The 22,103-nt window shown below is 35.5% G+C and overlaps 1 protein-coding gene across 2 annotated transcripts in view; it reads left to right on the top strand.

The window, feature by feature from the left end:
* Positions 1–22,103, top strand: part of LOC150107933 (telomere length regulation protein TEL2 homolog) — a 284,799-nt gene that overhangs the window by 37,531 nt on the left and 225,165 nt on the right. For both annotated transcript variants that reach the window (XM_090415456.1, XM_090415457.1), the window contains exon 3: positions 12,676–12,830. In XM_090415456.1, the coding sequence (XP_090271582.1) occupies positions 12,676–12,830 (155 nt within the window). The remainder of the gene's footprint in view (positions 1–12,675; positions 12,831–22,103) is intronic.

Here is a 22,103-nt window from a genome sequence, read left to right as displayed (position 1 = left end):
CTACTCATGCTTACTTGAGAACATTTCAGTTCCTTACGTATAAACCGTTGAGTTTGGTCTTCTTTGGCTAGAGACACCATACGAAACTTCTTAGCTTCTGGCATGTCACTAGTTTGATCCATGTTTAGAAAATGATTAACTAAAATCCACACGTAAGTAATTCCTCATACATGAGTCATGCTCTCCTTAAAACCATTCGGAAAAATTTGGAATATTCTAATATTTCGAACCACGTTAAAAATTATTCCAATTTTGTGAATGTTTTTAAATAACAGTTTTCTTATAATTTATATTAGGTTTTAGGTGTTTACATGGTTATATAATCTACTAAGTACGTAGATTTAGATGATGCTAATTAATATTTGATAATAATTATTTTCTCTATAATAAATTAGAATTGCAAATCATTCAACATATTTTCTTTGATTATTCGAATTTTTTCCATTCAAAGGTGTAGTTAATCAAGGGATATGGAGAGCTTTCAGGACGATTTAAATAGGCTGTCAGTATGGATATCAATTTAATGTGGAGAAATGTAAAGTTATGCATTTTGGGATAAATAGAAAACAAACTGTGTATCACATTGATGGACATCTACTCCACGAAATAGACGAAGCTAAAGATTTAGGAGTGGTTGTAGATAGAGTTAAAATTTAGAGGACATGTTGCCCATAAGATTACTTGGCTATTGAAGAACACATTAACAAGTTGAGATAACGAAGTTGTTATTCCTCTTTATATTATCTGGATTACTGTGCCCAAGTCTGGTCCCCTGGGTTTATTGGGGATGAGGAAGTAGTGGAGAAGATTCAGAGGTGAGCAACCAAGTGGTCTCTGGAATGTTCCATATGAGGATAGATTGAGGGTGTGTGGATTGTAGAAGTTGGGTGATAGGAGAAAAAGAGGGGATATGATAGAAACATTTAAGTTGCTTAAAGGATTTTTAGGATTAATGCAGGGGAAATGTTTCAGCACTTGGCTGGAGGGGCCAAAACAAGGTATCATCTCTGGAAGTTGAATAAAGGCATGGTTAATAGGAGTGCGAGGACTAGATTTTTTGCTTTGAGAGTTGTGAATGAGTGGAATGGATTGGTAGAGTCAGTTGTGAGTGCTTTTTCTGTTAATGGGTTCAAGGAAAGGTATGATAAATTGTGTGGATAGTTTGGGTCTCCTGCAACGAGTCTTCGGACTCTGTGGAGGTACTCATACAATAATAATAATATTTGTGAAGAATCCTTGCTATTTATTTAACATTCCATTTAAGTTAGAGTATATTGATCCTTTGACATCTAATTGCAGTCTGGCAGAAAGATGATAATTATCGATTATTTTTCATATTGGGGTTTCATTATATCTGTTAAGCGATAGAATGAATTTTATTTTATTCTTGTGATAGAAGAGAGCATGAAGAACAAATTGTGCATGCTCAGTGCATGAGGCTTTTGATAATATGTCTTTTGTGAAGGATGACAATGTGAAGTTATGTGGTTTTATCCATCAGTGAAGGTTGGCTTCCTGTAAATGAAAAGTTCAATGTTACCATTGGTATTACAAAGTATTAGGATATCAAAAAAGGGAAGACTTTTGTTAGATTTACACTTACTAGTGAACTAGTGTGAGTGTGTAAAGAGTTAATTTTATCCAAGAATTGAACTAGTTCTATTTCAGAGTGGGACCAGATCACAAAGACATCATCGACTAATGTAGCTGAATACGGGGTTAAGGAGAAACAGTGCTAAAAATTTGGTTTTATAAGTGCTTCATAAAGTAATCGGCCAAAACAGGTGATATAGGATTGCCCATTGCAGCATCCTTCAATTTGTTGTAACAGTTTATTTTACCAAGTAAAGTATCCAGCATTGATAGTAAATGCAAATAATTGAACAGATTGAATTAGGGAAATCTCCTTGTAAAACTTGTAGAGTATCTTAAAATTATGTTTGTAAACAGAGAAACCACATCCAAAGAATATATATTGTACAGTAAGAAGTGCCCTAGAAGATGAAAATATTAGATATGAATATTGTAGTGCTGACAAGTAATAGACTAAGTTGAAGGAAGATTGTCGATAAGGAAAAGTAATAATGTAAAGTTAATCATGTAGTACTGTCATAGAAATCCTGAACAGTCCTTGAGGATACATACAGGATGTCCCTGACTTACATAAGAGTTACATTTTGAAAATTTACATAACTCAAATTTTATGTAAGTTGGATTTAATCCTCTCTTATTAATCACACACCCTATTGCTTATGTGTGTATGTGAAGTAGTTCATTAATAAAGGATATTTCTGTTGGTTTCATGCATAGGATGCACGTACAGATTAGATTTTAGTCTGTAATTATAAATAGTATGAGTACAAAAAAATGTTTATTTTTGCATTCATCTTTCTTTATGAAATTATCAGGAGATGACTTAACAGTGGCTTCTTTCTTTTCTTCGTAAAGCTCTTGATAACATGCTGAAAGCATCATTTATTTATTTTTAGATTTTAAGACCATGAGTCATTAGGATCCATCCTTCAATTGCTTTATCTCCACTTTCTTATTTATTATAAATGTCTTTATTGGCATTATCTATAAATTTTCATAATGAAAATGTTACATATAAATAAATATGGAATCATTATGTGGAAGCATCATGTTACAGAGTGGTAGGTGTGCACATAATAAGTGGAACTTAGGGTAAAGATGTCTTTTACATCTCTCATGACACAAAAATCAACTGCAAAAACTTCTAAATATGCAGCATAACACATTATATACCTTGGTATGAGTACAAAAAGTATGAACTACTTAAAAGATAATTATCAGGTAAGTACAGTAAAACTTCGATATAACGGACTAATTCGAGCGAGAGGGGGGGGTCTGTTAAATCCGAAAGTCCGTTATATAATAAAGTAGATTTTCCGAATGCATATGTTAAAAAATTGACAATTAGCTAATTTAAGCTAATTTGTCAATTTTACTTATGTAGAAACTTTTATGAATTAAAATTAAGTGGATGGATAATTAGACAGGGACAGACCAATATGGTCTATACCCGTAATTAGTGTTATGATGATGAAAATTAAGTACTGTATCTATGAAAAGTTTAATTTCACAGAAAAGTTTTCTATATGTATTTCTTTATGTAAAGTTTAATTTCACAGACACTCCCGAATCACTTTTGTATGACTTCTAATTTTTGATTTAATGTTAAATTAACTCTTTTCCATTTGTCTATATTTTAAGGTTAGGGTTACAAAGATGTGTTTTACCATTAATACATATCTAATTTTAAATTTATATTGAATAGGTCTATAAAATGCATATGTACATAAACCATTCACCATGAGTAAACAAATTCACACTATTTGGTGTGGCTTAGCACACATCGGAATATCGGCTGGCATGCATTAAAACTGCCGCAGAAAGTCACGCCATGCGACAAAAGAACCAAATACAGCAATTGGTGTGATCATGTGCTAATCATTCGTCGAACATATTTTATGAGCGGTGACTCATTTATGTCGGCTAAATTATTACAGTGTTTTTCCAACATATGATGGCATATTCACCAAAATTTGTTAAAAATAACAGGAAATTAATAACAAAAAATAACCTGTTAATTTAATTATAAGCAAATCTTAGTTAAAAGCATTTAAAAAAATTAAACAAGGTGTTAATTTTCACGTGACATACGGACCAGAAATTTTGTCCGTTAAATCCGAAGTCCTTTAAATCGAGGGTTTATTGTATTAGATATTTTATTTGGGGATGCTTAAGGGTCAAAGCTGTATAACTGAGAGGAGACCTCCACATAGCCTTTAAAGGAATGCGGAGAACCGACCAGGGCTTCTGACCTAATGTCCAATCCTCACCTTCTCGTGGTGCACCCTGTTGGGTATCTACTTTGATACTGAACGAACGAGGATGGGCTGGCAATTTGGGATTTAGCCGACCAAATTGTATTCTTATTGGTTAAACCAAAATAAAAAATGATGGTACAACATGACAAAATTTCATGCCGGCTGGGGCGTCGCCCGGTTAAACAAGGCCCCCATTGTTTTCGCCAGGGAACCAGGGCGAACAGCGAAAAGTCAGCTACTGGAACAAATCTGAAAACAAACCCCAACTCAACATCACCAGAGTTAAAGATCGGTACTAATCAATGTAAGAAGCCTGAATGGCAAAGAAATGGAGCTAGCTGAGGAATTAGATAAGTACCAGATCGACATAATAGGGGTGACTGAAACAAAAAAGACCAAAACTGGCGAGATCTTTCTGAGCAATAAATACAAAATGTTATATTCAGGCAATGACAATCAAGGAAAAGAAGGAGTAGCCATAGTATTCAACACAAAATACGAGGCTAATCTTCTTGAATGGCAGTCAGTCTCAAGTAGAGTAATGTGGGCAAATATGAGAATGGGGAACTGGACAATGAGACTTATTTGTGCCTATGGTCCCACAGAAGGTTCTACTAAGGTAGAAGTGGAGGAATTTTTTGAGGCTTTAGAAAAAGCAACTGACACAATGAAAAAGGAAAAGTTGGTCCTTGTTGGGGATCTAAATAGTAGAGTAGGAAATGATTGTGAGACATACAAAAATATTTTGGGAAAATTTGGAGAAAAGAGCAAAGCTAATAATAATGGCAAATATCTGTTGGATTTCTGCTCAGGACATGGACTGGTTATTACTAACACCATGTTCCAACATAAAAATGTGCACAAATTCACATGGAGAGAAGAGGCTAGGAATAAGAAAAGTCTCATTGACTATGTTATTGTTGATAGTGATGTTTTCTCCCTGGTGCAGGACACCAGAGTGTACAGAGGATTTGAAATTGGAAGTGATCACTATTTAGTCTTGAGCAGGATAAAATTGAATTTCATATTGAAAAGAATAACATGTAAGAAAGTTTTAAAGCGAATAAAAGTTGAGCAGCTCTCAGATGTGAACTGTAGACTAAAATACAGAAATATTATTGAAAAGAAAATGAAAGAGTTTGAGAACAGGAATCAAACCTTGGAGATTCAGTGGCAAACTCTGAAGGAAACATTGATTGATTCTGCCAGAGAGGCATGTGGTGAGGTTGTGTGCAAGGATAAAAAAATCAGAACTCCCTGGTGGACACAGGAAGTTAAAGAGGCAGTGAAGGAAAAGAAGAAAGCATATCAAAAGTTCCTGGCAAATAAGTCAGCTTTTACTCTTACAGAATACAGAGACAAATGTAAGAAAGCTAAACAGTGTGTAAAACTAGCTAAACAAAAGTCATGGGAGGACTTTGGCAAGAATATAGAAAATAAATATCAAGAAGGTGGCAAAATATTCTGGAGGTTGTTGAAGAAGCTTGGGAATGGAGGAAAGAGTGCTGTAAAAGGAATTAGAGATGATAAAGGTGAAATGAAAACAGGAGAAAAAGATATCCTTGAAGTATGGAGTAATTACTTTGAAAAACTGCTAAATGAAACAAGCAGTGATGACAGCACAGTGATAAAAAACACTGACAAGGCATGCAGTCAGGAATACATATCCATACTTGAAGTAGAAAAAGCCATCAAAGGCTTGAAATGTGGAAAGGCAGCAGGAGTAGATGATATTCGACCAGAAATGCTGAAGTATGGTGGTATAAGAGTCTTACAGTGGCTGCACTGCATAGTTCAGAAAGCCTGGACAGAGGGACGAATTCCCGATGATTGGTGTAGAGCTCTCATAGTACCCATATATAAAAAGGGAAATAAAACTGAATGTGAGAATTACAGAGGTATTTCCCTACTGAGTGTTCCTGGCAAGATCTATGCAAGTATACTTGAGAAACGGTTGAGAAGAATTGGGGAAGAAAAGCTTGGTGAAGAACAAGCTGGATGCAGGCCAAATAGAGGCTGTCAGGATCAGATCTTCACTTTACGACAAATAGTCGAGAAAGCATGGGAATATAACAAAGATCTGTATTTAAGTTTTGTCGATTTGGAAAAGGCATATGACAAGGTGCCAAGAGAGAAGCTATTCAATACGCTGCAGTTATATGGTGTCAATGGGGCATTATATCAAGCAATACTTAGTCTTTATTTGAGTTGTGAGTCAGCAGTTAGAATTGAAGGAAGTACAGGAAGATGGTTTAATGTTAAATCTGGTGTGAGACAAGGATGTACATTATCCCTTCTGTTATTCATTATCTATATGGATCACATTATGAAGGAATGTGGTATTAAACCTGACATCAAAATTGGAGATGTTAATGTCAGCTCTTTGCTTTATGTGGATGATGTTATACTTCTAAATAAATCCGCTACAAGTCTGCGAGATTCTCTGACTAAATTGAATAGCTGTTGTAATAGATATGGTATGAAGGTCAGCAATAAAAAGACAAAGACAATGAAAATAGGCAGAATCATTGAAAATGTCAACTGTGTTGTGATTGGAGAACCTGTGGAACAAGTAAAACATTTCAGCTACTTAGGCACAATTTTTACTGAAGATGGTAAACTAAATATAGAAATAGACAACAGAATCAGCAAAGCTGGTATCGTGAGAAGTCAATTGAATAAATTCATATGGAATAAGAAAGAAATTAGTCGGAACACTAAATTAGCTGTATACAAGACTGTGTTCAAACCAATTTTAACTTATGGATCTGAGAGCTGGGTCAGAAGTAAAACACTTGACCAAAGACTAGAGACCGCAGATATGAGAGTCCTGAGAAAGATTAGAGGCGTGAACAGATGGCATCAATGGCAATATCATATTAAAAATGAGGATATTAGGAAAGAACTTGACATTGTCAGCATCCAGGAATGCGTTAGCAGAGCTAATCTCAGATGGTATGGTCACTTAAATAGAATGGGAGAGGAAAGATTAGCAAAACAAGTGTTCTCTGCCAGGTTGGCAGGAAAACGACCCAGAGGAAGACCAAGATATAGGTGGATTGATACGGTACAAAGTGCCTTAGACGATAGAAATATAAGATCTGATAATGTTGGAGTCTTGACAAGTAACAGACTGATTTGGAGGAAAATTGTAGATAGGAAGTTAGTAATGATGTAATTTTTTCATGTAGTACTGTCATATCCTGTACACCCCTTGAGGGTACATGGCAGGAATTTGATGATGATGATGATGATGATATTTTATTTTATTATTTTTTTTTATATATATATAATTTTCATTTTTCACTTTTAGGTCAATTTTGGAGTGTTTATGTAATGTCTTTTTTTTTTTTTAAAGTCACGATTACACTCTGCTCCAGTGCACACAAACCAATAAAAATAATGGAAGTGTATAAATACAAATACACAGTATGTTCATGTTCAGTAGTAAGAAAGGTGCATGCAAGCACCTCATAGGCTGTCTGTCTTTCTGATGACTGCTGATAGTTGTTAGGTGGCATGTGAATGATGTGTGTGTAGTAACTAAAATTTTTATGACTTGAATTTTTTTCATAGTTCTTTTAGGATAATTTATGTAAGTCTGTATTAGGACATACACAAATTCATGTAGTGATGATGATGATGTAATGTTGGAGGCTTAATGCTGTAAAAGGGCACTGCAAAAAAAAAACAAAAAAAAAACAGGTCTTTGCATAGTTCCCCCCCCCCGCATGCACACACCTAATTAAAATTGATTTTTCATTTTAGAAATTATGGACTTGACAACCGTGCTATAAACAACTATTTTAATTTCCCGACGTTTCGACCTTCATATTAAGGTCATCATCTGGAGCATATACAAATATACAAGGATGAGCTGAATTACATTTCCCACAATAAGCTAAAGGAACAATAATTTGATCACCGGTTATTCTACTGGATGATCTCTAGTGAAAAAAAATTGCTTCCTTAAATTTGCATTCATACCATGTTTTTCCAGTCAATTCTATGTAAAGTGTTCAGAGCATGATCAGAAAGGCCAGCCTTACCATAGTTATTATATTTAATGTGGCGTTTATGTTTTGTCTGATAGGAATTGTGCGTCCTGTTTCCCCTATACACCCTCTGTCCAAAAAGAAACCAAACTTTTCGAAAATAGAAGAAACTAGTGGTGCCACCTGTTGTATCTTTTTGTTGTCGAAAGTGGCAACCTTCATTAGTGTTGAGTCAACTGTTTGTGACATTTGTTTCGTTAGAAGCAGAGTTATAGTGCCAAGAGTGGCAGTGTGTTTTGACGAATGATTGGAAAATGAGTTTCTAACAGAGAGCTGTGATTGACTTTTGTGTTAAACTTGGTAAAAGTTTTACTGAAATGCATCAAATGCTTCAAGAAGCATACAGTGATGAATGCTTATCCTGTACTCAAGTTTACAAGTGGTTTAAGCCATTTCAAAGTGTTTGTGAGATGCTTGAGGACGACGAAAAGCCGGACCGTCCAGAAACTGGACTGAGCGAAGTTAACATCCAAAAAGTGCTTGATTTCATTCAAAGAAAACCCCAAATTGTCCGGATCACTTGCCGTATTCACCTGATTTAGCACTCTGTGACTTTTTTCTCTTCCCCCGACTTTATTTGCTGATGAAAGGAAAGCAATACGACACCATTGAAAACGTTCAAGCGTCAGTAACCACGACCATCAACAGTATCCCAAAAAACGATATAGAAAACTCATTTAACGAATTAATTGACCATGGCAAACACTGTATCGAAACTGAGGGAGAGTATATTGATTGAAATAAATGATTTGAATAATTATAATTGGCCTGTGTTTTATTTTCTGTCAAAAGTTTGGTTTCTTTTTGGACAGAGGGTGTATATGGTTGATTACAGGTGCAATAAATACGGTATACTCCAGGGTGGGCCAGCAGAGGGAGTGAGTCTTTGGATGAGTTGAGTAAGCTTTTTAATTTTGCAGGAGGTTTAAAGGTGGCTTTGAAGTTGTATTTCTGTAGTATTCTGTTTACTTTATCTGATGTCCCTTTAATGTAAGGAATGGTTATAGTTTTATTATAGTCTGGTTTATCTTTGTTTTTTATTGAGGTAGTCTTGTAAAGGCTTGTAGAGAATTTTGTTAATAGTGTTTTGGCTGAACCATTTTTTAGAAAAGTATTGCTGATAAATTTAAATTCGTCTTTCAGAGCTTTTTCATAATAGCAGATCTTCAAGCCCTGTTTTTTAGAGTATTAATTACACCTAGTTTTTGTGTTGGGTGGTGGTAGGAGTTTATGTGTATATATTGGCCTGTGTCGGTTTCCAGCAAACAGTGAAGGAAAGAATGCCAAAAGGAAGACATATGACAAATGTATCTAGAAATGGAAGTGTGTTCTGTTTTTCAATCTCAATTGTGAACTGTATGTATTTGTGTTGTTTGTTTAGGTGGCTAAGGAAGGTGTCTAGTGTCTGACTGCCATGGGCCAGATCACGAAACCATTGCCAACGTATCTAAGCCAGACTTCGCAGTGGGGGGGGGGGGGAATAATATAGAACAGAAATACAACCTCAAAGCCACCTTTAACATCCTGCAAAATTAAAAAGCTTACTCAACTCATCCAAAGACCCACTCCCTCTGCTGGCCCACTCTGGAGTATACCGTATTTATTGCTCCTGTAATCTACCATATATAGGGGAAACAGGATGCACAATTCCTATCAGACAAAAGGAACATAAACAACACATTAAATATAATAGCTATGGTGAAGCTTGCCTTTCTGATCATGCCCTGAACACTTTACATAGAATTGACTGGAAAAGCACTAGTTGTTTACATCACACCAAAACATGGCATGAACGCAAATTTAAGGAAGCCCACAAGATTCTTATCAACCACCCCAATCTGAACAATAATGTTGGTCTAAAAATCCCAAGCACATGGAAAGCACATATTCTACCCATGGAACCTTTCTCCCTAAGAGGTAACTATAAACAGGACTGTAGATAATCTAGAATCCTAAATCTAATATAGCAATTGTAATGTTAAAAATAGTACATTATTGTTACTGTAAGAAAACTATCTATAAGAAAGAATGTTTCTCTCATGTTATCTTAAATAGAATTTAGCTTTGATGTAGTTTCTAAATAATTAATTAATTTGTAATTTTATCTGTATTTCTTTTTTTTTCACTAGAGGTCATGCCAGTAGAATAACCGGTGATCAAATCATTGTTTCTTTAGCTTACTGTGGGAAATGTAACTCAGCTTGTCTTTGTATATTTGTATATACTCCAGATGATGACCTTAATATGAAGGTTGAAACGTCGGTAAATTAAACGAGTTATTTATAACACGGTTGTAAAGTCCATAATTTCTAAAATGAATGCTGATCAACATGCAACACTAAAAGAAAAGAAAGAACTTATCTTTCTTCCAAATATTTCACTTAGTTCTGTGTTGCCTGTGTGTTACGAGTTTCATATTTGAATTTGTCTTCTCTGTGACAGATGAAATTTTGTAAGAATTAAATAGTACTTTTAATCTTTACCTGTTTTACCCATAGTAAGCCTCCAACATGAGTTGCTCTCAGTATTTAAGCTTTAACACACGAATGATGTAATGTACTGCATATTAGATAGTTTTAGAGCATTTTAGAATAATCTTTTTATCTTTAAAATAATAATTCAGAATTGTCTGACAAGTATGGAGATTATCTGGGGGACATTTATTAAAAGGTGTTTTTCTTTAGTATTGTTGTATAATATTGCCATGTAGTATTATAGCAATTTTAGATGGCTGATGATTTTTGTTGCTTAGTGCAAGATCTCCACCCTTCTTATTGGAGGCCACAAGGATTTTGAAAAAATTAGCATAGTTGATTTGTAGAGCAGGGATCCCAAATGTGGGATCTCAGATCTGTAGATCCCTGAAGATTAATCTCTGGGTTTATAATGTGTTGTTGGTAGGATTATCATTAAAAAAAAAAAAAAAAGCGAAAACTCGCAGAGAAGATCGGCAGCCTTATGAGGGGATGGTGCAGAACATCTGTAGAGTGGAAGTGAAGGAAGGTGGATGAAGAATGGAAAATCGGTGGGCCCCTGACGATCCCGGTAGAGGCATGGAAGGCACTGGGGGAAAGAGGAAATTGACCTGCTGTGGGACCTATTCATAAAAGTTTGCCAACAGGAAAATATACCTGCAGATTGGAAGGAAAATACACTTGTCCCCATCTACAAGGGTAAAGGGGATGCACAAGACTGTAAGAATGAAGAGGAATAAAGTTGATGTCCCACATAATGAAAATCCTAGAAAGAGTTCTTGATGGAAGACTGAGGAAGGAGGTGGAGATTGCAAAGGAGCAATTCGGCTTCATGCCTGGTCGATCGACGACAGATGCTATCTTTGAGTTACAGCCAGATGATGGAAAAGTTTCGAGAGAAAAACCATGGGAGCTACATCTGGTGTTTATTGATCTGGAGAAAGCGTATGATAGAGTGCTAATGCAAGAAGTCTGGAGGTGTCTGAGGTAGAAGAAGGTACCAGAGAAATATTTCAGGCTGGTGCAGGAAATGTACAGAAATGTGAAGACAAGAGTTCGGACCTGCCTGGGAGAGACAGAAAGTTTTCAAGTGACAGTTGGCTTGCATCAGATGTCAGTATTAAGTCCATTCCTGTTTAGTATTGTGATGGAGGTGGTGACAGAAGAGGTGAGAGAAGATGTGCCTTGGACAATGTTGTATACAAATGACATCATGCTGTGTGCAGAATCAAGAGAAGAAGTGGCAGCTAAACTGGAAAGGTGGAGGAAAGTATTGGAAGAGAGAGGTATGAGACTGAGCAGAAGTAAGACAGAGTATATGTGTTGCAAAGTGGATGGCAGCCAGGAGACAGATCTGGAGCTGGAAGAAATGTCATCAGGAAGGTTAGGGACTTTAGATTCTTAGGTTCAACAGTGAAAGAGGATGGAGAGGCTGAGAAGGAAGTGGGATGCAGGATACAAGCAGGATGGAGGAACTGGAGAGAGAGATGACTGGAGTGCAGTGCAATAAGAGGGTGCCGATCAGTCTAAAAGGCAAAATCTACAGGATAGTAGTGAGACCAGCTATGACATATGCTATGGAAACTGTGGGCCTGAGGAAAAATAACATCAACAGGATGGAGATAGCAGAGACGAGAATGCTTAGGTGGATGTGCGCTGGCCGAAGAAGAGATGAACGGAGTTGGTGGAGAAGGACTTGAGGGTGAAGACCTTGGATGTGGTTACAGTCCAAGACAGGAGACTCACTGAGAACAGTAACCCTACTTAAGTGGGACAAGCTGCAGAAAAAGTTGATTCATGTTGCCACTACAAACAATGTAATTAAAACAGAATTGAAACTGTCTTAAAAATTTTATTAAAGATCCAAAATAAACATTTTATTAAATTTTGTCAGCTGTAATGTAGTTATTCAATTTGTTCTGCTATTAAAAATACTCCACTAAACCAATTGAGATAGTCATTAAAATTTTAGTGAAGATTCAGTATCCAAATTTCATTAAAATCCATTTAGTCAGAGTAGAGGCAGGCATTTGATATGTGTATTGGCAGACAAAGAAAACAATTTGGGTATAGGTGTACTGATTTTGCAAAACATAAAAATCATGTTTATATTTAATGATATATAAACCCTTATGCATGGACTTTTGTATATTTTTTTCACCCTGGTAGTAATACTGTTGCATATCTGACAGATATTCCTAATTTTATTCCTGCTATTTACTGTTATCAATATCTTTCTAAAAAATTGATTTACTGCATATTACAACCAACATGCTAGTATTTTTCCATTTACAGAGAAGTGTTCATTCCTAAACACTATATTCCCTTAGTGTTATCTTCAGTTCTCAAGACATTAGATGAAGTTCACAGGAGGTTAACTAGAGAGAAAGATACTAACTTGCAGTTTCTGAGCAAATTTTTTGGTCGTCTCTGTACTGTTGGACATGGAGGTATTCTTTAATTTGATCTTTTTATTTTAATATTCTGAGTAGCATTCAGCCTCTTTCATTCTGAGGTCACATGGCCTTTTCCTAAACTTATCATGGATTGCAATCACATGGTAACCGTAATACAAGTATTTAAAGGGCACTGATGCATTAATAATAATACAGGTGTAGACTACAGAAAAAAAAAAAAAAATCTTGGCATTTATTCAGGTAATTTACAATCGTATGAAAAGAAGGGATTAATGTCACCAAAATCTGATATACAGTTAAATTCTTTACTTAAGGTATTATAAGAAATTTACACATTCTGAATAACATATCCAGAGCTTCCTCTTATTATAATTTAAAACACAGTAAAGCTTTAATTCCTTCCTCTATACATCAGGGACCCAAACCTGACTCTTGCAAATTTTATGTTAAGTAAGATCTATAATTAAATTATAGATCTTACTTAACACAAAAATTAAATGCTTTAATTAAATTAAAGCATCGCAAGGTTTTTATTCCAGCTTGAGTTCTATTCAGTAGCTAAATGCAAACACACAAAATTCTTGTATTATTAGCCAAAAATCTGGGAAATGCAGAAACTGGGAACTTCCAGTTCCAGAAATCCTGGATTTGAACTTTATATTTGTAATAGCATATAAGGTTATGTATTTTAATGTGACTTCTGTATAATAATTCATGCCCCTCTTTTTTAAACTCCCACATTATACTCTATTTGTATTTCTGAAGAGGTATGCATTATTTTATCTTATTAATTCTAATACCTTGCTATGATTTGAATTGTTAGTAATTCTCTTTAGAAAAATCTAATATCAGCTATTTTGAAATGTGTTTACATTAAGGAATTTACAATATATATATATATATATATAAATCTGTACAGATCAATAAAAATTATAAAAATCTATGCAGGCAAAACTTATAAAACAGTTTTATTGAAATTTCTTTCATAAAGATAATACTGATGTGTGGTGTATTTTGCTTCATTTTAGTGCAAAAAAATTCTATAAGTTTTTTTCATTTGTGTCAGTAGTTTAGTCAAAAATATTGCCACTTCTTTATCAGAACTTAATTTTTGGAGAGAAGTGCAAAGAAAAGAGTATTGTGATTCAAGTTTGTATAAATCTTTTATGTTTCATTATCCATTACTGCAATAGTATTATGACCATAAAATAATCATAATAAAAATAATGAAGTGAACATAAACTCTGGGTTTTATTTTTTTCAGAACATAGATTTTTAAAAATTGGTTGAACATTAGTTGAAAATAGTGTGGGTTCTATAGTCAATTTTCTTGATTTAACGTGACTAAAAACCCGAGTTTCCAAGATGAAAAATCCTGCTTGCCTTTGCCAGAGTTAGTTGGTCTCTGGCACAGGCAAGTGGATTTTTCTCACAGAAACTTGGATTTTTTTGTCCCATTAACTGAAGAAAATCGACTGTAGAACGCGCACTATTTTCAGACAGTAAACATAGTGTTAGGATTAAGAACCACTAGATGGCAGCACTTTTCAAACACTTCTCTCCACTGGATGCTATGGATAATTAGCAGTAGTCCAGCTCTCTCTGATTGGCTACCAGTGGAGATTGAACTGCCTCCCTCAGTCTCCTAAAGTGAGATTGGAATAAAAATGGCCTCGTCTACTTCCTATATGGCAGTGTTTCTCAACATGGGGCGTTTGCCCCCAAAATATTCAAATTGTCCCAAAGGGGGGAGGCAATTAGAAAACGACGTTGCATTCGTCACCTCATCACTGATATACTCAAAAAACTCATCAATATCAGTCATAAATTGTCGATGTTGCAACCCTGACTTTCCGAGTAAAAAAGCTGACATCGCTAGTACAGCAGTCAACATAAATACAGTATGAAGAAGAACTCTCAGGAAAACAAAATGATGAGTCTATTAGAAATTTATTTAACATAAAAGGAACAATGGCATGGCTTTCTGGCGAGACAGAAACGAAATATCAAAATTCAACTAGTTTTACAAAAAAAATACTGTTGCCCTTCCTGTCGTCATATTTAGTTGAATGTGGATTTAGTGCTGTAAATGACTTGCTACTGAAAAAAGAAATCATCTGGATATCACAAACCATGGGGATTTGAGATTGAAAATGACTAAATTAGTACCTCAAATAAAAACTCTTTGCAGCAGACATCAAGCTCAAGGATCGCATTAACTCGGATTTTATTTTCTCAAGTTCAGTTCGATTTATGTTTTATAATATACAAAGTGTAATATAAAATTTATATTCATTGAAGAAAGTCAAATTAAAAACAGTTTTACCTACGTTCCTTTTTTATTTAAAGTACATATTTATATTATACTTTTTCAGAACTTGGCTGACTATTATGCTAGGGGGGGGGAGCATCAAAATCTTTGAGGCATTGAGGTGGGCATGATCCAAAAAATGTTGGGAAACACTGCTATATGGGAATAATAGCCGTTAATGGATTTTTTTTTTGTTGTTTCCATTTTCGTTTTCCCTTTTCCATTCCAGGGTCGTTTCCCATAGATTCAATCCGATTATCTTTTTCTGTCAGCTTACAAGTAGGATTATGTTCTCCATGTCAGGGAGAACATAATCAAGAACATAATCAGAACATTAAACCAAGAACCAGTAATAGAAAAAATTAAAAAATATAAACATAAATGGGTGGAACATGTTCAAAGAATGACAACAGAAAGATTACCAAAACAAGCCTTAAAGTACAAGCCATTAGGAAAAAGAAAACCAGGACGTCCTCTTAAACGATTCAGCGATGACTTCTAAGGCCGGAACAGGCCATGCTAGGCCTAAATCCTTGATATGTATGATGATGATGATGATGAATGGATTTTTTTTTCCTTCTTCTCTTCTGTCTAAGACTGGTTGAGTCTTCCCTTGAGCAGGATCCTCCAGTCTTCACTTCCTTTTTTTTTTAGCTGGTTGAAATTTCAATATCAAAAAAAAAAAAAAAAACTTAACATTTTTTTGTTTTGTATACTTACTTTTGTAGGTGCAAATTAGCATTCATATACACACATGTGCATATCATTATTTACGGCATCTCCATGGAGTCTGGAAGACTCATTGTTTGAGTCCCAAATTAACCATCACACACACACACACACACACACACACAAATCATACCTCTTATATCCATTTACTGTCAGGGAACTCACAACCAATTCTGGCAATCCATTCCACTCATTCACTCACTCTCCATGCAAAAAATCTGGTCTGCACCCCCCTACTAACCACACTCTTACATAACTTCCACGAATGGTCCCTAGACAAACAGTCTCTGAGTGTTTGCAATATATTGAAAAATTTCACATGCATTAATTTTATAAAACCCCCTTTACTATCTTAAAAGTTTCTATCATTTCCCCCCTTTTCCTGCCTATCAACTAAACTTTGTATACAAACCTTCAACCTATCTTTATAGGGAGTATTCCACAGACTTGTCACCATCTTGGTCACTCATCTCTGAATCTTTTCAACCACCTTCTGGTCCCCAAGAAACCCAGGTGACCAAATATGTGCACAGTAGTCAAGATCTGGTTGAATCATAGCCTTATAAAGAGGGAATAACATCCTTATCTTTACTTGTTAGTATGTTTTTCAACATCAGAGTTATTTGTTGAGCTATTTTACCAACTTTTGCAATATGTCCTCTGAACTTAAACTATTTGTCCACCATTATCCCCAAGTTCTTAGGCTCATCAATTTCCTCCAAACCAATACCATCAATATGGTACACCATATGCAAACTTTTCAACCTGAAGTGTGTAACCTTACATTTTGCAACATTAAATTGACAATCATTATCTTTTGCCCACAATGCCAATTTATTTAAATTATTATGCATATCTACATCCTCTGTCCAAAAAGAAACCGAACTTTTCGAAAATAAAAGAAACTAGTGCCGCCACTTGTATCTTTTTGTTGTCGAAAGCGGCAACCTTCATTAGTGTTGTGTCAACTGCTTATGACATTTGTTTCATTAGAAGCCGAGTTATAGTGATAGTGTGTGTTTTGACGAACCTTCTGAAAACGAGTTTCAAACAAAGAGCTGCGATTGACTTTTGTGTTAAACTTGGTAAAAGTTTTACTGAAACACATCAAATGCTTCAAAAAGCATACGGTGATGAATGCTTATCCAATACTCAATGTTACGAGTGGTTTAAGCGATTTCAAAGTGGTCACGAGCTGCTTGAGGACAGCGAAAAGCCGGGCCATCCAAAAACTGGATCGAGTGAAGTTAACATCCAAAGAGTGCATGATTTCATCAAAGAAAACCTGAAATCATCTATGAGATTGATTGAAGATGAATTGGGGATTCCAAAATCAATGGTGCACAACATTTTGACCGAGAGTTTGGGCCTTCGTAAATTGAATTCGCGATTTGTTCCCCAGAAGTTGACTGACGACTAAAATATGTATCGAATTGAACACTACAAGGACTTCCTTGAAACAATTGTTACTAGTGATGAAACGTGGTGTTTTGAGTAGTATGAGCCCGAAACAGAGTGCTGAGTGGAGACCACCAGAAGAGGGGGCATCCAAAAAAAAGTCACTTGGAGAAGTCAAAAGTAAAAACAATCCTGATTTGTTTTTACAATTCCAAGGGCATTATCCACAAAGAATTAGTTCCACCAAATGGTCAGTGGTGAGTTTTATCTCGAAGTTTTGAAGCGATTGATAGCAAGAATTCATCGCATACGGCATGAATATCATGATGCAGGCAGCTGGTCACTTTTGCACGATAATGCACCATCTCATCGTTAGAACATTGTGAGGCAGTTTTTGAGCAAAAACCAAGTTTACGTATTGGATCACTCGCCGTATTCACCTGATTTAGCACCATGTGATTTCTCCCCCCCCAACTTCATTTGCCGATGAAAGGAAAGCGATACAACACCATTGAAAACATTCAAGTGGCAGTAACCACGGCCCTCAACAGTATCCCAAAAACCGATATAAAAAACTCATATAACTAATTAATTTACGTTCCAAACGCTGTATCGAAGCTGAGGGAGAGTATATTGATTAAAATAAATTGAAATAAAAAAAATTGAGATGAAAGCGATACAACACCATTGAAAACATTCAAGTGGCAGTAACCACGGCCCTCAACAGTATCCCAAAAACCAATATAAAAAACTCATATAACTAATTAATTTACGTGCCAAATGCTGTATCGAAGCTGAGGGAGAGTATATTGATTGAAATAAATGATTTGGCAATTATAATTGGCCTGTGCTTTATTCTCTATCAAAAGTTTGGTTTCTTTTTGGACAGAGTGTGTACATCACCTTTATCAACACTGTTGCTCTCCCCAGTTTTGCATCATCAGCAAACAGCTGAATATCTCCTCTTAAATCTTTCTTTATGTCATTGATATACAAATTAAAGAGCAGTGGCCCTGGTACTGAACCCTGAGTTACTGCACTAGTCACCATCATTCTCCTAGACTCCACCCCACCATATACTACCCTCTGGTGTCTGTCCATCAGCCATCCCCCGCTATTCATGCTATTCTCATACTCACAAGTTTTGTAATAGTTTTCCACATAGTATTCTCTCAAATGCCTTGACAAAGTCAAGCAGTGTCATGGTGTAGCTATTATCTTTATCCAGTTTTGCTGTCACTTCATTGTAAAATATGAATAAGTACAAAGACAGGATCTACCCTTTACAAAGGGTAAATCCCTATCCACCCACTGTTGTATTTTACCTTTCACCAACTTTTTCAATACTTTAACAGCCACTCCTGATATATTAATTGGTCTGTAGTTTGCTGCCTATGTCTTGGAGCCACCTTTATGCAATGGTACTATCTTACCCTCTTTCCACTCCCTTAGAACCCTGCCAGAAATGAGACTTAGAACGAACAACTTTGTCAGAAAAAATGTCAATTCTCTTGCATATTCATGTAGTACACGGGCACTAATATGCCATCCAGTACCACTGCTGTGTTCACATTCATATTTTTTAATATGCTGAACACCTCCTGTTCATCTACCTCAATTTAGATGTGTCTCTGTAACATCGACAACTGCAAAATCTCCACCTGGATGATACACCTTTGCAAAATGATCACTCAACAACTCTATTTCTTTTGGCTCAGTCACCTTCTTACCTTGAGCATTGTTTAAAGTCATTCTACCATAGTCATTTTCCTCTTACTTGCTAAATAATGAAAAAAACTTTTGGGTTTACTTTAACCTGTTTGGCTAATTCTCTCTCTCATTGTGTATAGGTGCAGAAAATTTGGAACAGTATACTTGGTTATTTTTAGCAAATTACTCATTTACAGTAAATTACACTAAAAAATGGCAGTTTTTATTTATATATGTTTCAGTGATCCTATTACTTTTTCTCCAAAAGCAACAGTTTGTAAATATCAGGCTGGTATTTGCTTGAATACTACTGAAATTGTGTTGTTTTTCTTTTGCTGGACTGATTGAAAGCAGTTGGGCTGTGGAGTCTATCCTGCAGGACATAGGTTGGGCATGCCATTGCATTAAGGCAGTAGCATGGAATTAATTTTTTGGTTTAATAGTATTTATTGGATTAATGGCATTGAATTTATGGAATTAATTTATGTAATGTCCGATCACAGATGTGAGATCCCTTTACGATTCTGCGCATGTAGAAGGTGGCGAATCCATTCCGATAATAAGGTAATTGATGATGAGTGTTTATTATTATAATAATTTGGAAAATTAGCTTTTCTTTTATGAAAATTCTAGTTTTTAAAGTGGTAATTATTTTGCTTGTACAACAGTTGGGAAATTTTACGTATAAAGTATGTGGTTTCGCATGTTGGTGATGAATTTGTACATTGACTTATTGGCACTGTGCCAGCCAGGGTTCTGGCATCTGTCGTTGGACAGTAGTATGATATGCATTAATATTTATGGATGGTTTATTTATGACCACCAGTATAAGCAGTTTGTGCTGCTTATGAAACTGGCCAGAAGTTGATGTATAAAACTAAGGAATCAGGTGCAGCAATTTCATGCATCAACTTTTCGTAATGTTATATTTCAAGACTTGCTACTCCATTCTACTGATTGTGTATATGACTACCAGTATAAGCAGTTCGGTAACAAGTGGTATAGATGCAGTCTTGCATCCAAACTACTGCCAGTACTTTGAACACCAGTAGGGTTACTCCTCTTGTTTTAATCCTTTTCTTTTGTCTTTAGACAATATTGATCAACAAGTAGAAATTTCATCTTACCTTTCATGTTAGACTCCATTACCTCTCATAACCAAGTTATTTGGCATTTTAGAAACCTAAGCCAGTATACTTGAGAAACGGTTCAGAATGATTGTGGAAGGGAAGCTTGGTGAAGAACAAGCTGGATTCAGGCCAAATAGAGGCTGTCAGGATCAGATTTTCACTTTACGAAAAATAGTTGAGAAATCATGAGAATATAACAAAGATCTGTATTTAAGTTTTGCAGATTTGGAAAAAGCATATGACAAGGTACCAAGAGAGAAGCTATTCAAAACGCTACTGTTATACGGTGTCAGTGGGGCATTATATCAAGCAGTACTTAGTCTTTATTTGAGTTGTAAGTCAGCAGTTAGAATTGAAGGAAGTACAGGAAGATGGTTTAATGTTAAATCTGGTGTGAGATTAGGATGTACATTGTCTCCTCTGTTATTCATTATCTATATGGATCACATTATGAAGAAAAGTGGTATTAAACATGATATCAAAATTGAAGATAATTAATGTCAGCTCTTTGCTTTATGTGGATGATGTTATTCTTCTAAATAAATCCGCTACAAGTCTGCAAGATTCTCTAACTAAATTGAATAACTGTTGTCATAGATATGGTATGAAGGTCAGCAATAAAAAGACAAAGACAATGAAAATAGGCAGAATCACTGAAAATTTCTGCTGTGTTGTGAATGGAGAACCTGTGGAACAAGTAAAACATTTCAGCTACTTAGGCACGATTTTTAGTGAAGATGGTAAATTAAATATAGAAATAGACAACAGAATCAGCAAAGCTGGCATTGTGGGAAGTCAATTAAATAAATTCATATGGAATTAGAGAGAAATTAGTCAGAACACTAAATTATCTGTATACAAGACAGTGTTCAAACCAGTTTTAACTTACGGATCTGAGAGCTGGGTCAGAAGTAAAACACTTGACCAAAGACTAGAGACCACAGATATGAGAGTCCTGAGAAAGATTATAGGCATGAACAGATGGCATCAATGGCAATATCATATTAAAAATGAGGATATTACGAAAGAACTTGACATTGTCAGCATCCAGGAATGCGTTAGCAGAGCTAATCTCAGGTGGTACGGACACTTAAACAGAATGGGCAAAGAAAGATAGCAAAACAAGTTCTCTGCCAGGTTGGCAGCAAAACGACCTAGAGGATGACCAAGATATAGGTGGATTGATACGGTACAAAGTGCGTTAGACGATAGAAATATAAGATCTGATAATGTTGGAGTCTTGGCAAGTAACAGACTGATTTGGAGGAAAATTGTAGATAGGAAGTTAGTAATGATGTAAATTTTTTCATGTAGTACTATCATATCCTGTACACCCCTTGAGGGTATAGAGCAAGAATTTGATGATGATGCTATAGCTCCTGCTTCTTTTTCTCTGATTTTTATTGAACTGAATATAACATTTTGTTACTTAAATATAAAGAGCCCAGGCTTCATTTCAGTGATATATGAATATTATTTAAATTAAGGGGATATTAGATCCCACATTGTTTTAAAACTGAATAAGAAACTCAAAGATTGGAATCAGAGAGTTTCATGCCGAATATAGTATAAAATACTATAAAAGTATCGGCGAATACTAGCGTGAGCTAATGCAAGTAGTCCTAGAGCACAGTACAAACACGGGCAACTCGTTGCAAAGGTGGGTAAAGTTCTGATCGCTATTCTTGGTATTTTCCATAATGTAAAAACACGTTCCTAGGAAATGTATGCCGTTATTATATTATGGTGGGAGGTCACTACCCACACCGGTTTCAGCCTTTTTTGAGGCTTCATCAGTGAGTAGCTAGACCAAATTAATACCAAAGGGTATAGCGAAAAGAACTTATATACTCTGCTATACGAGTTGTCCAAAAGGTGCACCCATTAAGTTACTTAAATATAAAGAGCCAACAGGCTTCATTTCGGTGATATATGAACATTATTTAAATTAAAGGGATATTAGATCCCACATTTACCCACCTTTGCAACGAGTTGCCCGTGTTTGTATTACACTCTAGAACTACTTGC

The sequence above is a fragment of the Typopeltis vanoorti genome, chromosome 3, assembly GCF_054136105.1.
Source record: "Typopeltis vanoorti isolate ZY-2024b chromosome 3, IOZ_Tvanoo_1.0, whole genome shotgun sequence".
NCBI classification, from domain to species: domain Eukaryota; kingdom Metazoa; phylum Arthropoda; class Arachnida; order Uropygi; family Thelyphonidae; genus Typopeltis; species Typopeltis vanoorti.
Note: the sequence above shows the minus strand (reverse complement) of the source record. Positions and strands in the feature narration are given on the sequence as shown.